This window comes from Podarcis gaigeae (assembly GCF_964106915.1).
Source record: "Podarcis gaigeae genome assembly, chromosome: Z".
Taxonomy (NCBI): Eukaryota; Metazoa; Chordata; class Lepidosauria; order Squamata; family Lacertidae; genus Podarcis; species Podarcis gaigeae.
Genome location: NC_139691.1, coordinates 42,794,668 through 42,809,510, shown reverse-complemented (window position 1 = coordinate 42,809,510; position 14,843 = coordinate 42,794,668). Strand labels below are relative to the sequence as shown.

At 42.3% G+C, this 14,843-nt stretch overlaps 1 protein-coding gene and 1 long non-coding RNA gene across 4 annotated transcripts in view; one reads left to right on the top strand and one right to left on the bottom strand.

Moving 5' to 3' along the window:
• Positions 1–14,843, bottom strand: part of LOC310837027 — a 244,651-nt gene that overhangs the window by 6,095 nt on the left and 223,713 nt on the right. The window lies entirely within an intron of this gene.
• TMEM185A (transmembrane protein 185A) lies at positions 3,199–14,766 on the top strand. 2 transcript variants are annotated; one of them, XR_014560318.1, is made up of 8 exons: positions 3,199–3,434; positions 8,930–9,106; positions 9,766–9,973; positions 11,001–11,084; positions 12,326–12,502; positions 13,163–13,286; positions 13,447–14,421; positions 14,461–14,766. XR_014560318.1 is itself a non-coding variant. In XM_083723045.1 (7 exons), exons 1-7 carry the CDS (start codon positions 3,397–3,399, stop codon positions 13,689–13,691), a joined length of 1,053 nt encoding a protein of 350 aa, XP_083579171.1. In that variant the 5' UTR covers positions 3,276–3,396; the 3' UTR covers positions 13,692–14,766. The 2 variants fall into 2 exon arrangements, 1 of the variants encoding a protein (XP_083579171.1); XM_083723045.1 differs by having other exon boundaries at positions 3,276–3,434; positions 13,447–14,766.

The following is a 14,843-nucleotide window of genomic DNA, read 5'->3' as shown; positions in this document are numbered from 1 at the left end:
AAGGCAGATGTGTTGGGGACCTGTCCGGCCTAAGTGGGGAAAGGAACAATCAAATTCGCTCATAAAACCTCTCTGTCATGGGAGCACATGAATTCCAGAGCCATGGGCACATGAATGCTTCACAGTCTGTTTTTTTTTTTGTTTGTTTGTTTGTTTGTTTTCAGAATTCACATTTGGAAATATGCCCAGTCGCAAAGAGCACATACCTGCTTCTTTCCAAAGGAGTGCTAAAATCAATTAACAAGTGCTCATAGAGGCAGGCCTGTTCCAGTTCCCACCTCAGATAGTCTCAAAGGGCGAGGAAGCCAGTGCAAATTTATCAGCAATTTCAGCAGATGTTGTGTCTCAAGAGTGCAGCAGCTACCTTTTGGCTGACTAAAATTCTGGCACCTTGGCTGAGTGTCCTGGAGTATGCACAGAAATCATTGACCTCCAAGGGGGATGTAGCATTTCAAAGACCACAGGGCAAATGTGCTCCTGAGCATATGCAGAATCCTTTTCCTCTGGTGAGGTGTGGGGAACCTTTGGCCACCCCACCTCTTGCTAGACTGCAACTCCTGTCAACTCCAGCAAGCAGGAGTTCAGCAACATCTGGAAGGTTCCCCACACCTGAGCTAGAGACTGTGCAGGTATCTGTGGATTCTGGAGTCCCAGAATTCACCTTAGGTATAGTTTTTCATTGATGTTAGTGACTTCACCTGCCTGATACTGCATAGGAGGTGACCTAGGATGAGATTGCTGGCAGGTACTCATGCTATGGCCTGGCTGACTTGCTTGCACAGTAAACAGGAGATGAGTACTCAGTGTGTAATCTTATCACAGTGAAGAACGGTAGCAACTTCCCCAAATCTCTTGCTAAGCAGCAAAACTCTGTATTGTTGGGTCTGCCTGCTGGCAAATATAACATTGAATCACAATGGTACAAAATAACTCAGCAAGCTGACATTTATCAAGAGTTAAACAAAGGTTAGTGTACTAAATATTATTTCCAATTCTAGGTAGTTTTCTACTGGAGAAATACCATATATGATTATAAAAATCTAAAGCAAAAATTATTTTAAAATATGATTTCATTTCTAGATCAGACAGACAAGATTTCTTCTACTATATATTTCTTTCTTTATTATATACACACAAAGCTTCTATTTTTAAAGAGGAAATATTTTTGTAACCTAAGGTCTGTTATACAAATCCATACAGATGTTCATTTTGTTACAGTTCTGTTAAGTTGTATACAAATTATAAAGATTCCAAGTTTTTTTATGTTCTGCCATGAGTCTATCGCAAGTTTTGCCATTACTGCATATTCTGATACTTTCTCTTTCCATTCATCTATTCCAGGACATATGTCAGATTTCCATACGTTAGCCAACACCACTCTGACTGCTGCGGTCATATAACTAAATAGTTCCACTGACGATTTCTCAATACAGTAGCTGAAGGAGTCATTCCCAACGGCATAGTTTTGGGGTCCAATGCAAATTTTGGTGTGTTTTTTTTACATTTTTTCATTTCAAAATGAACTTTCCTCTAAAACTTTTTGGTCTTTTCACAGATTCACCATAAATGGAAGAAGGTTCCTTGAGGTCTATGACATTTCCAGCAATGTCCATTCATTTCATTATTCATCTTCTGTATATCTTTCAAAGTTATATACCATTGAAAGAATATTTTTGTACAGTCATACCTCATGTTACGGCCACTTCGGGTTACGTGTTTTCGGGTTGCAGACTGCGGGAAACCCAGAAGTACTTCCGGGTTTTGCCGCTCGCGCATGTGCAGAAGCATCAAATTGTGCCGGCGCCTGCGTATACACAACGCTTCAGGATGTGAACGCTGTGGATTGCGGACATGCCTTCATCACGGATTACCGGTACGTCCACAACCCGAGGTTTCACTGTACCAGTTTTGTTTTAGGGCTTAACTTGCAGTGATCTTTATTCCTTTATTCATAATTGTTCTCATTGTTCCACTGTAAACTGTTCTTAAAATTTTTGCATCCATTTTGTCATATAATGTTTTGCTTGTTCAGGCTCAGTGTCATATTTGAGTAATAGTTTATAAATTTTACCCAAAAGGTAGACCTCTGTTATGATGGACTCAAATTCTGTCTTTTCACTGATTTAACTGTTTGCCATACAGTCTTTCTTGAATCTGGATATTAGTTGACAGTATGTAAGCAGTTTCATATTTTTTCTCCTCTTTAATGCTTCGGCATGTATTTGATCTGTTCTTGAAGATGAACCATATCTTGGTACAATATATAGTCGTACATTCTCCTCTCGGCTCTGATAATAATGTTCCAGTGGTGACATTAACAGTGCTGTTAAGGGCATTTTGTGATTTTTGTAGTGCAACTCATGATTTTTGTGGTGCAGGCTATGCCCCTGGCTATGATGTGTGAATTGATGGTGAGTTTGGGGTAGCTCAATACATAAAGCGTGAGGATCCATGAGGATCCGTGCTTCAAAATCATGTTTTTGGGCCATGGAGTTGCCAGGAAGCCGTGGATACATGATTTTTGTGGTGCAATCTGTGACCATGGCCATGATATTTGATCTGATGGTGACTTTGGGCTGATCTAGTGCAAAAATCATGAGGATCCATGTTTTTTAACCATTGTTCTGCCTACAGACACGTGGTGTATAGTATCATGGTGTTTTTATTTTGTTTCAATATAAAAATCATATGTATTTATGAGGATCTTTTTTTGTGGTGCTGCAGGGCGGCTAAGTGTTGGATCCACGTTTTTTATAGTCCAGTCTGTAGGCGTGCCTTCCAGATGTGATTTGACACTGGATTTGTTGGAGTTATTTTTTTAAAAGTGGAGGATCCCTGAGGATCCGTGCAGATCCGCCTTTAACCCAGACCCCCGGTTGAGCATTAATCTCAGAGTCGTGGATTCCGGCCTCAAGTTAGGCAAAAAAAATTCCTGCATTGCACGGGGACGGGGTTGGGCGCTGGATTGTGGTCCCTATGTTGCGATTCCCTCCCCAGTTCCTTAGAAAAAGCTTTTATCCCCTTGCCCTTCCCTGCGCTGCAACCGGGCAAAGCTTCGACGGCGCTTACGGCGCAGGCGCCTGGTCGCCGCGCACGCGCACTGCCTTCCCAACTCCTTTAGCTGACGGAGGTGGGCGGGGCCCAGAGCTTTCGGTGGTGGGCCGGGAAGGAGGGGGAAAAAAGCAGCCTTGGGCGCAAGGGAGTAGGGAGAGGAGGGGTAGCTGGGAACAGCCTCCGAGATCCCGCGCGTGCGCACCCGAGCGGCGGCGCAGGCGCAGTGCGGCCCGGCCGCTGTGAGGGGACGGGACAGGGCGGGCGGCTGTGGGGCGGCGGACATTTTTTTGGGGGGTCCCGCGATGCGTCCCCTGTGAGAAGGGCGGCGGAAGGCGGATCGCCATGAACCTGAGGGGCTTGTTTCAGGACTTCAATCCCAGGTGAGGCCGAAAGGGGCCGAGGCGGAGACCGGTTCTGTGTGGGTTCAGAGGGGCCTCGGAGGGGCGGCTATTGTTATTCGCGAGAAACCCTATTGTTCTTTTCCTTGCTGCTATTCCTTGGCCCGCACCGTCGGAACTCCCTGCCCCTTGAGGTCAAGGAGGCGCCTTCGCTGCGCTTTGTACTCTTTTCGGCCCCTGCTAATCGGGGGTGGGGGGAAGCCGAGGCGAATCCTAAACACTTTTTGGCATTTCGGCTTCCGCGTGTTGTGAATTTTTCCTCGATTTTACTGGGGCGGGGAAGGGAAGTGTTCCAAACCGCCTCGAGGGGTGTCTCTCCTTTTTTAAAACAATCAAGTGGTGCATAAGTCTTACGAAGTAAATAAAATAAAACGGATGGCATTTTAAAAAACAAACCATAAACCAGTGCTTATACCTTATAAAGTAAACAGAAGTGTGTGTGTGTGTGTGTGTATATATATGGCATTATTTGTTCATCTGTCTCGTCCCGCTGAAGCTATTGCAGAAGATAGAATACGCAAAGCAGACGAAATGGAAACCAGAAAATTTTGTCAGATGAGTGAACCCGCTTCTCCCGATGGATTTTAACATAACATCCCCACATACTCTTTGACGTTTTACTATTTTTTTATGTACTGTAAGCCACCCAGAGTGGCTAGGGAAACCCAGCCAGATGGGCGGAGTATTATTATTATTATTATTATTTGCTTTCAAATTCCAAAGCAGGCCGCTTACGTCCTCCCCAATTGTTGACATCTGTCTGTCTTCTGACAGTGAAGTCAAACTGTTGGGAGAGTGCCCCCAATAATACAAAGTTAAATCAGATACACAGTTGACCTCCTAAAACCTAGAGCTTTAAACCTTTGAACAAGACCTGCTCTTAGGTCCTTGTGGATTGGTCTAAACCAGTTAGTAGCCTGGTAGATCTTCAGGAACATTGCCTCCACATGGACAAGCTTCCACTTCACAAAGTATGTGGAGATAGATATCTTCCTTTGAATGTGGCAGAGTGCACAGGCTGGAACCACAGGACTATAAATGCTTTTTTCTGCATTTGACATTTGGTGATGCTGGTTACATAGTGAGGGTGAGGTGTCTGAATGGTTTGGCCTGCCAAGGGGCACATTCATTCAGGCAGGCAGGCAGAAGTGCAATCAGCACAAAAATCATGCTTTAGAATGTGAGATTTCATCTTTCCACATGACATCTCTTCTTTTAAAATAAAATAAAATTACTAGTTGCTTTATCTTGCCCAGGGGCAATCCAAAGCAACTTACTTTTTTGTGTGGGGGAGAGAATCTCTCATTAAGCATGGGTGGCATGAGCTGACGGTGTGTGTGTGTGTGTGTATATAATGCATATACACATTCATAACATTCTCCTAGGAGCACAGGATAGTATTTGGGTGTGTGGCATTGAAAAGTATGCTGCCTTTGCAGCTGGAAGTTCCATGGTCTATTGGCTGGTAGCTGTGGATGCTGCATGGAGCCTGGGGGTGGTAAAAGGTGTTCCTGAACTTGAAGCAAGTATCTGGGGTAGTGGAATGCAGGAGAGAAGTATTTCCCATAGCTAAGCTGCTGGGGAGAAAAGCAATACATTTAGGCCCATTTATGTATGACATACTAACAACTCCGGTTTGATTTAAAAGGGGATTAGATAAATTCATGGAGCTGATAAGGTTTTCAGTGGCTGCTAGTATGCTTAAAGGTAAAGGTAAAGGTACCCCTGCCCGTATGGGCCAGTCTTGACAGACTCTGGGGTTGTGCACCCATCTCACTCAAGAGGCCAGGGGCCAGCGCTGTCCGGAGACACTTCCGGGTCACATGGCCAGCGTGACATCGCTGCTCTGGCGAGCCAGAGCCGCACACGGAAACGCCGTTTACCTTCCCGCTGGTAAGCGGTCCCTATTTATCTACTTGCACCCGGAGGTGCTTTCGAACTGCTAGGTTGGCAAGCGCTGGGACCGAGCAGCGGGAGCGCACCCCGCCGCAGGGATTCGAACCGCCGACCTTTCGATCGGCAAGTCCTAGGCGCTGAGGCTTTAACCCACAGCGCCACCTGCGTCCCCACGCTAGTATGCTTACCTACCATTGAATACCAGTTACTAGTGGACAGCAGGTGAAAAGACATACTCCTCTCACATCTTGTTTGTGGGCTTCCCATAGGCTACCATGGAAAACAGGATGCTTGACTATATGGGCTTCTGGTTTGATCAGCAGGGCTCATGTGCTTGCATTCCTAAGGAGAGTTCCTTTTAAGCATGGATGCAGTGACATGAAGGAGAATCTCCTTAGGGTAAAACGAATGGTAGCTTTATTAGAGCGGGTAACTTGTTGTGTAAGGTGCAGCACATGTTTTTTGCCAGTCTCTCTACCAGCTTCAGACACCTGAAAAACGGTACTTTAGGGTTAGGAAACTCCCTGGAAGAGCATGGAATATTGCACAGCAGACTGTAGTAGTTATAGGGGGATCAGTGAAAATTGAGTGACCTGCATGATTGGAAGAGCTTTCCACTCCTAGTACAAAGCCATCAGTGTCCATATTTTTAGGTATTTATAACTCACACTTGCATCTTCCTTCTAGAAGCTCACGTAGGAAGATGCAAGTGTGAGTTATAAATACCTAAAAATATGGACACCACATGAAGTTGGGAGATTGCAGCCATCCTGGAATCATTGTGGCTGAAGGGAGACTTGAGACCCAGCCCAGCTTGATTCAAGGCCATGCTGTCAGCTACACTGGCCTTGTAAATAAGGTGAGTACAGGCAACCCTCCATTTACATGGAGATTACTTCTGAGGCACAGTGAAATCACGTAAATTTTAAACACCATTGGAAAAGCCTGCAAACACGTCGCCCTGTCTAGCCCCTTTTTGTGATACTTTTTTTGGGTCACTTGGGTTCAGTGCGATGCACAGTTGTGCACGTACTGAACATATGTAAATTTAGGGGCGGATTGCCTGTAATAAAAATTACTAGTCTGCCGGCAGAAAAGAAACGGGTCCATCCTTCTTTCAACATATGCATTTCTGTAGTAGGTGCAGAACAGGTGGCATCCCACTTCTGGCAGCCTGCTTGGTTTCTGTGTTGATAACAGCAGATGAATGAAGAGCTCCATCCCTCCTTTGTCAGTCTGCTTATTCACCTGCATGGAATTCATTATTTATGTCATGGCTGCCAGGCTGTGGTTTAAATACAAAGTTTGGTTGCGGAGTAGGTGTGGTTATGGCATTTTAGTGATTTTTGTTAATGTTGTCCAGTTCAAAGGGGTAATCAGGTTCTCCAATATTGTAGTTATGGGCTGACAGAGAGTGATTTGACTAAAACAACTTAAAGAGGTGAGATTTGATACAGGGACTTTTTGAAACATGCTGCACTGGTTTCAGTCAAAGGTCTTTCTAATCCAGCATCCTGTTTCCATTAGTGGCTAGCCAGATGCTTCCAGGATGACCACAGACTTGCTTGAAAGGAATAACCCTGCCTTGTTTGTCTCGTGACAACTAGCATTCAAAGGTTTTCTATCTCTGGATCCCGAGGTTCTTATTATGACTAAGTTGCTAGTAGAGCTTTATGTCACTTAGCTTGTACATCACACCCTATCTATTACTTCTTTGGAGCAACAAATGAAAACTGGGACATATAAATTATGGAAGGCTTAAATCTTATAAAGAGAAAACCAGAAAAGTGTTTTTTGGTTTTTTAAAAAAACATTGAATAGAATTAGTGCCAGGAAAGTATGAATATTGTGGGGAAACAGCTGGGTTTTAAAAACATATTGCTTTTTTTACAAGGTAAAATGGAATTAATCTATTGTGAATTGAATTTTATGACTCATCATTACTTGCCTAGCTCCCTGGGATGGAGTAGGGAAAAAGCAAATACATACCCTGTTATGAGGTTAAAGGTAAAGAGACCCCTGACCGTTAGGTCCAGTCACGGACGACTGGGGTTGCAGCACTCATCTTGCTTTACTGGCCGAGGGAGCCGGCGTACAGTTTCCAGGTCATGTGGCCAGCACATTCTCTTATAAGAGAATTCTCTTATAACATTCTCTTATAAGAGAATTGCGTCTGGCCCAATTGGTTCTACAGCTCTATGGCAAGTGGTTTTGTTGTAGCAAAAGTGTTTTGATAGATCAACTAATTTGTTGAGTCTTAAGAGCATGCCTGGAACTTTAAAAAGTAATGCAGGAAACTTCCCAAGGCATATATACCTGGTGTGTAGTGCCAGATAGCTGAGCTATGTTCTTGGAATAGAAATAGCTCCTTAGCTTATTAGTACAGTCTTACCAATGTATAATATATGGCTCTTTTGGAAGATTTTGGTGCTCATGTGATAGGACCTAGGTGTGCAGGTAGATTGAGTCAGAGTGCATTTGGATCTTTATTTGTTCAGTACTTTAGATGTATATTGAATTTATAAAGATACCTAGGACAGCAACATACATACCCTAAAAATGTAAATTCATTAATGTTAATGTGTTTGTTACTAGAAGACTGGACTACTTCAATGTTCTGTATGTGGGGCTTCCTTCACGCTTGATCTGGAAGCTGCAGTTAGTGCAGAACGCTGCAGCATGATTGCTGACTGGAGTGAGGCATTATCAGCATATAACACCTGTGCTTACAGATCTACACTGCTTGCTGATTTGCTACTGGCCAAGTTCAAGGTGTTACTATTAGTATAAAGCCCTTAACAACCTGGGACCAATTAACCTACAAGATCGTCTTACCCTACATGTGCCTATTTGACGGCTTGGATTGGTGGAAATGGCACTACTACAGGTGCCATATCATACCTCATTTCTAAGATCTCAGTTGTTTAGTGTGGCAGTACCTGCACTTTGGAACTCCCTGCCTATTGAGATGAAGAAAGCTCCTTCAATGTGCCCTTTCTGGTGCCTGCTAAAAACATTCCTATTTAGACAAGCCTACCCAGATGCAGGACACAGGTGGCGCTGTGGTTTAAACCACTGAGCCTAGGGCTTGCCGATCAGAAGGTCGTCGGTTCAAATCCTCGTTGAGCTCCCGTTGCTCGGTCCCAGCTCCTGCCAACCTAGCAGTTTGAAAGCACCTCAAAGTGCAAGTACATAAATAGGTACCGCTACGGCGGGAAGGTAAACGGCGTTTCTGTGCTCTGCTCTGGTTTGCCAGAAGTGGCTTAGTCATGCTGGCCACATGACCCGGAAGCTGTACGCAGGCTCCCTCAGCCAATAAAGCGAGATAAGCGCCACAACCCCAGAGTCGGTCATGACTGGACCTAATGGTCATGGGTCCCTTTACCTTTATCTTTACCCAGATGCTTGGAAAGTTGAGGTAATATTAATCTGTTTTAGTATTTTAACTTTTGCATGTTTTAAAGTAGGGTTGTAAACTCTTTTTGGTTCTACTGTTTTATCTTTTGTAAACTGCTTAGATTTTTTACAATCTAGTGTGCATAAATAAATCATTCTCTCTCTTTTTTAACCCTCCCCCCCAGCAAATTTCTTATCTATGCCTGCCTGCTGCTCTTCTCAGTTTTGCTTTCTCTTCGTTTGGATGACAAGATTCAGTGGAGCTACTGGGCAGTGTTTGCTCCAATATGGCTGTGGAAGTTGATGGTAATTGTGGGCGCCTCAGTAGGAACTGGAGTATGGGCACGAAACCCACAGTATCGGTAAGAGTAATATACTTTTTGTGTATTTAAATAATCTGTGGGTTAATTCATGTAAAATTTGTGGTACAGTGGTACCTCAGGTTAAGTACTTAATTCGTTCCGGAGGTCCGTACTTAACCTGAAACTGTTCTTAACCTGAAGCACCACTTTAGCTAATGGGGCCTCCCGCTGCTGCCACGCCGCCGGAGCCCGATTTCTGTTCTCATCCTGAAGCAAAGTTCTTAACCTGAAGCACTATTTCTGGGTTAGCGGAATGTGTAACATGAAGCGTATGAAACCTGAGGTACCACTGTATAACCACTGAGAGTGCTTGTGTGGGCCCTGTTGCTACACAATCTTAGTTCCCTCACAGTACTGCTTTTCAGATGGGGATAGGAGCATGGTAGTTTAGTAGATGACCTTAACCAAAAAAACAAGTCCTCTATGCAGTTAGTGCCACTTTGGAAGATGGCATGTTAGCAATTATCCTGTGGTTACTTATCTATGTACACCCCATGAACACAACAGGTGACCTTTCCCCCTAAGGGTATAGCATATTTGCAGAAAGTATAAGTAATATGTAGAGAGCAGGCTAAGTCAAATCCCCATGAATATGTGGACAAAGTTGTATTGTTCATCTAACATAATACTGTATATATTTGTTTTCTGCCCCCCTTTAGTGCAGAAGGAGAAACATGTGTGGAGTTCAAAGCCATGTTAATTGCAGTTGGCATCCACTTGTTACTGCTGATGTTTGAAGTGCTAGTCTGTGATGGGATTGAGAGAGGAACCCGCTTCTGGCTTCTAGTCTTTATGCCATTGTTCTTTGTGTCTCCGGTATCCGTTGCAGCTTGTGTTTGGGGCTTTCGGCATGACAGATCTCTGGAGGTGAGACTGCTGGATGGGTGGGTTAGTGCTGTGGTGGGAGTTGAGGGCTCTAATTTATAATTGAAGTTTATAAACTGAAAATTTCTGTTTCTATCTCAGTTTTCTTTTGAATCATGTTGCAAATAAATTTTTAGTAGATGTATATATTATATCATATTATATTGCTTAGCATGGAAAAGTAATTGTGCTGGCTCCTAGAGAGTTGATCAGGGTGGCTTTCCAACTTCAGGGTGGCTTTCCAACTTTCAGCATGCCCTGGCCCCAATGAGCCAAATTTGACAGGTAGGCAGGACATTGTGTATGATGTCAGGTGCAGGGTGGGCATGGCTTCCCAAAAATGGCATCATGAGCCAAATGGGGAGGTGAAAGCTGGACCATACATAAAGAAGGCGGATCGCCGAAGAATAGATGCTTTTGAATTATGGTGCTGGAGGAGACTCTTGAGAGTCCCATGGACTGCAAGAAGATCAAACGCATCCATTCTGAAGGAAATCAGCCCTGAGTGCTCACTGGAAGGACAGATCATGAAGCTGAGGCTCCAATACTTTGGCCACCTCATGAGAAGAGAAGACTCCCTGGAAAAGTCCCTGATGTTGGGAAAGATTGAGGGCACAAGGAGAAGGGGACGACAGAGGACGAGATGGTTGGACAGTGTTCTCAAAGCCACAAACATGAGTCTGACCAAACTGCGGGAGGCAGTGGAAGACAGGAGTGCCTGGCGTGCTCTGGTCCATGGGGTCACGAAGAGTCGGACACGACTAAACGACTAAACAACAACAACAACACTGGGCCAGATTTGGCCCCTAGGCTAGAATGCCCGAAGGGCCTTATTAACTTCCTGTTTATGTTTCAGTTGGGGTGGCACACTCATAATGTATTATCGAATTTGCCTTCAAGGAGCAAAATGTTTAGCTCAAAAATTATGTACAGGTGCTGTGTTGAGTGTATTTTGACTGTGGCAGCATTCTAGGGGGGTGGGGATAAAACCCTATTTGATTCTGACATGCCTGCTTTTATTGTTTCCTAGCTGGAAATCCTGTGTTCTGTCAATATTCTCCAGTTCATATTCATTGCACTCCGACTGGATGAAATTATCAAGTGGCCATGGCTTGTACGTAAACTGTGCTCATTTTTAATGCTATTTTCAAAGCTTTAAGGTTTTATGCAAATGCTAAGTGTGATGGCTATCTAAGGAAAATGGGTTTTTAAATTATGGCATACACGGAAACCTGAGTAATAATCCACGAAGCAAATTGACCACTTGTTTTAACAAACCTTAAGATGCATCGTAAATAGTAGGTGAGCCTTCTGTATTTATTGTTTCTTCAATTTACAAGCCACACTTTTATTAACAGGGTGACATACAACTAAAAAACAAGTACGGCAAAATCATAATGGAAAGCACATAAGCTGTAGCAAAACCCTCAAAAATATCACTAAAATCATAAAGCAACCTTAAAACTTGTGATAAAAACATAATGGAATACCATGGCAATATTTAAAAAAAAATTGCCTGCTTTCTAAAATCCATAAGTAAGTCCCAGGCATTCTATATCTAAGGTACGGTGGATGAGAAAGCTCTCTTTGTGGTCACCATGTACTTATTCAGGTGGTGGTGGGAATTCAGAGGGCCTCGGATGAATAACAAAGAGTTTGGAAGATGCTTCATGCAGAGAAGATGAAGAAAGGCGTGAGCAGAATAAACAGTAAATGAAATTTAGGCTGCCGTGATGTCCATAAGACGTTATAAGGGTTTCTGTGCTGCAAGGACAAGCTATAAAGGTCTCCTTTTCAGATGTGTGTGTGATATGGTCTTCAGAATGTAAGGTGCAAATTATATTGAAACATCGAGCACATTAGTGGTGGTTTTATCTTAGTCTCCTGCTTCATAATGCGTCTTCCATATGAAGACAATATTGACAATAAGCTCTGTGAAACCAGTTGCCCCCCCCCCACTAATATCTCCATTATATTATACCCCTCACCCTACACCACTTTCTAGTATATGGGTACATGAAGAAACTCCTCTCTAAGTTTTAGACTTCAAGTGAAGCAAAGTTCATCTTTTAAAATAAATCTTGTTTAAGTATTGTACTAAGGCAAAACTTCTTAAAGCTGTGGTGGGGAGGAGATAGATTTATAGTTCCAGGTACTGTGTGTTCTTTGAGGTAGGTTCATCTGATTGCATGACTGTTGTTAAAGGTAAAGAGTCTCTGTTTGGTTTTAAAGGAGCTGCACTGAAAGGATTTTCAAACATAATGACAAATTTCAGAACTGGTACTACCTTCATAGGAAAACTGGGCAGCTTTTCTGACTGATAAGTGAAAGCATTCTCTCCCTACTTATTTGCAGGTTGTCTGTGTCCCTCTGTGGATCCTGATGTCCTTTCTGTGTTTGGTTGTGCTCTATTACATTGTCTGGTCAGTCCTATTCTTACGCTCAATGGATGTGATTGCTGAGCAAAGAAGAACTCACATAACAATGGCCATCAGTTGGATGACAATCGTAGTTCCATTACTCACCTTTGAAGTAGGCAAAAAACTATCTATTTACCTTGTGAGGTTGGAATATTGTCTGGGAGATCATTCACAGTTCTTTTAATAGTGTGCCTTTTTAGAGGCAGTCACAGTTGCAAATGGAGCTGCTGTTCTGAATAAGATTTTCACATCAAAATGGGGAGTGTGTCTTAGTGTTGGGAGGGCATAACAATGAGTATTGAGTGCCTGATTTGTAGAGCGGTGTTGATAGTTGTATGAGAGGATTATGAATTCTGTGATCTCTGTAGATTGTACATACTAAGCACATTTGTGCATAGGCATCTTGCATAGCTTCTTTCACTTCTAGTTGCAAAGAGTTATTTTGCAATTAATTTCTAGTACTTGCAACTACAAATACATTTTCAAACTATATTTGTAGTTGCAAGTACTAGAAACTACTGAGGCTGTCAGTATTCTCCACCCAGTACCAAACTGTGTCAAATATGCAGTCATGACTGAAAAAGGCCTTCTTGAAAATAGACACATGGCTGTCTGAAAAGATTGCTAGCTCTATGAGACCCGTGAATGTAAGATAATGTCTAGAATTGGGTTTCTACTAGGTTTGGAAAAAATTCACATTAAAATAATCTAGTGTTCTTAAGGAAGGGGATGTATTAAGCTTGAAACTGAAACTCCCTAATTGTCTTTCTAGATCCTGCTTGTGCACAGATTGGATGGACACAATACATTCTCATATATACCCATATTTGTTCCTCTCTGGCTCTCACTGATAACTTTAATGGCAACAACATTTGGACAGAAAGGAGGCAATCATTGTAAGTATTCTGCAGAGAAGCCTTCTCCTTATTCTTCTCAAATTGAAATAACATCCTTTCATTTTTACGTGCAGCAGAAAGAGGTCTGTTTATTTTGCTTCTTGGTTTTTGGTAAATTTCATTTTAGACTGAAGGTCTCAATAACCCTTTGTTTGTACAGGGTGGTTTGGAATCCGCAAAGACTTCTGTCAGTTTCTACTTGAAATTTTCCCATTCCTAAGAGAGTACGGCAATATTTCTTACGATCTGCATCATGAAGATAATGAAGAAGCAGAAGAAACCCCTGTCCCAGAACCTCCGAAAATAGCTCCAATGTTTCGGAAGAAGACTGGAGTGGTCATTACTCAGAGTCCTGGGAAATACGTTATACCGCCTCCCAAATTAAACATTGATATGCCAGATTAAAAGTGAACTCGGCCATGTAGCACATAGCTAGGACTGACTACTCCCTGTTAAATCACAACTGGGAATCAGTGGCCAACTTTTATGTCATGCCTTCGTTTTTGTTTATGGATAGCAGTGTCTGCTTTAATGGCTTGTAATGTAGATAATGTAGATTTGTTTTAATATAATTAGAGAGTTTCAGTGTATTTGCATATGAAATACCACGCCAGTAAAACAAATGAGAATGCAATAGCTGGGATAAGGTTCACAAATGGAAAGCATTTTATCAGGTCTCATGTTTATGGCATATACTCTTGGTTTGGCCGTGAGCATGGAACCATCAGTGTAGAGTTTGTTAGCTACGGAGTCCAAGTTTTTACACAGTACAATTAAGAATTTAAAATAACTATCCTACCTACTGAGCATCAAACCTGCCTAGTTACAGATGGGCAAGGCATGTTGAAATCAGTGGCCTTTGCACACATGTAACTTGTGGGCTGGATTGTACCCACAGTGTTTTAGAGAAGTGGAAAATGCGGCTTTATTTGTTAATCTTCCTGCTTTGTTTTAATTAAAGCTTGCCTGTATAGTATTTATGTGAATTTTGGCAATGTAATATATTTTAAAACTGTACAGTATAAATATGTAAAAGTATTTTTTTAAAGGGCTGTGTGAAATGCATAATCTATTGTGAGTGACATATTTTGTGTCAATCTGTACACTCAACTTCCATTTATGTTAATATACCATAGTCAGGGAGTTTTAATAATAATAATAATTATTATTATAGTCACACGGTGGTATATCAGCATGCTCCTTAGCCTCTTAATTTCACTATTAAACCATGAACACTGTGCTTCAAGCATGTTCTCAGGTAGGACTTCTAGGTTCTTCCACTGTTAATGGATCAAATTACCTTGATAAAGATATGTAAATTATTGTGTAAATAACCACAATCTTTGTACTGTAGAGGAAAAGGGAAAGTACTAGCTTTTTGAAAAGTTGCTTTTCCACTTTTGTTAAAATGTAATTGTTCGTTAATCTTATTTCTCAGTCTCCAAATTTTTGGCTGGTCAATAAAGTATCCTGTATTGCTTGCTTAGCTCTCTATTTTCTACAAAGCACATAATAACTCTATAGTTTCATAGATATACTTCCAAACTCCCTGATTTG

Excerpts from the sequence above, each read along its gene's own strand:
- TMEM185A (XM_083723045.1), top strand. The coding sequence starts at position 3,397 with ATGAACCTGAGGGGCTTGTTTCAGGACTTCAATCCCAG. Across the intron at positions 9,107-9,765 it reads GCACGAAACCCACAGTATCG|TGCAGAAGGAGAAACATGTG; the intron begins GTAAGAGTAATA and ends GCCCCCCTTTAG. Across the intron at positions 9,974-11,000 it reads GGCATGACAGATCTCTGGAG|CTGGAAATCCTGTGTTCTGT; the intron begins GTGAGACTGCTG and ends ATTGTTTCCTAG.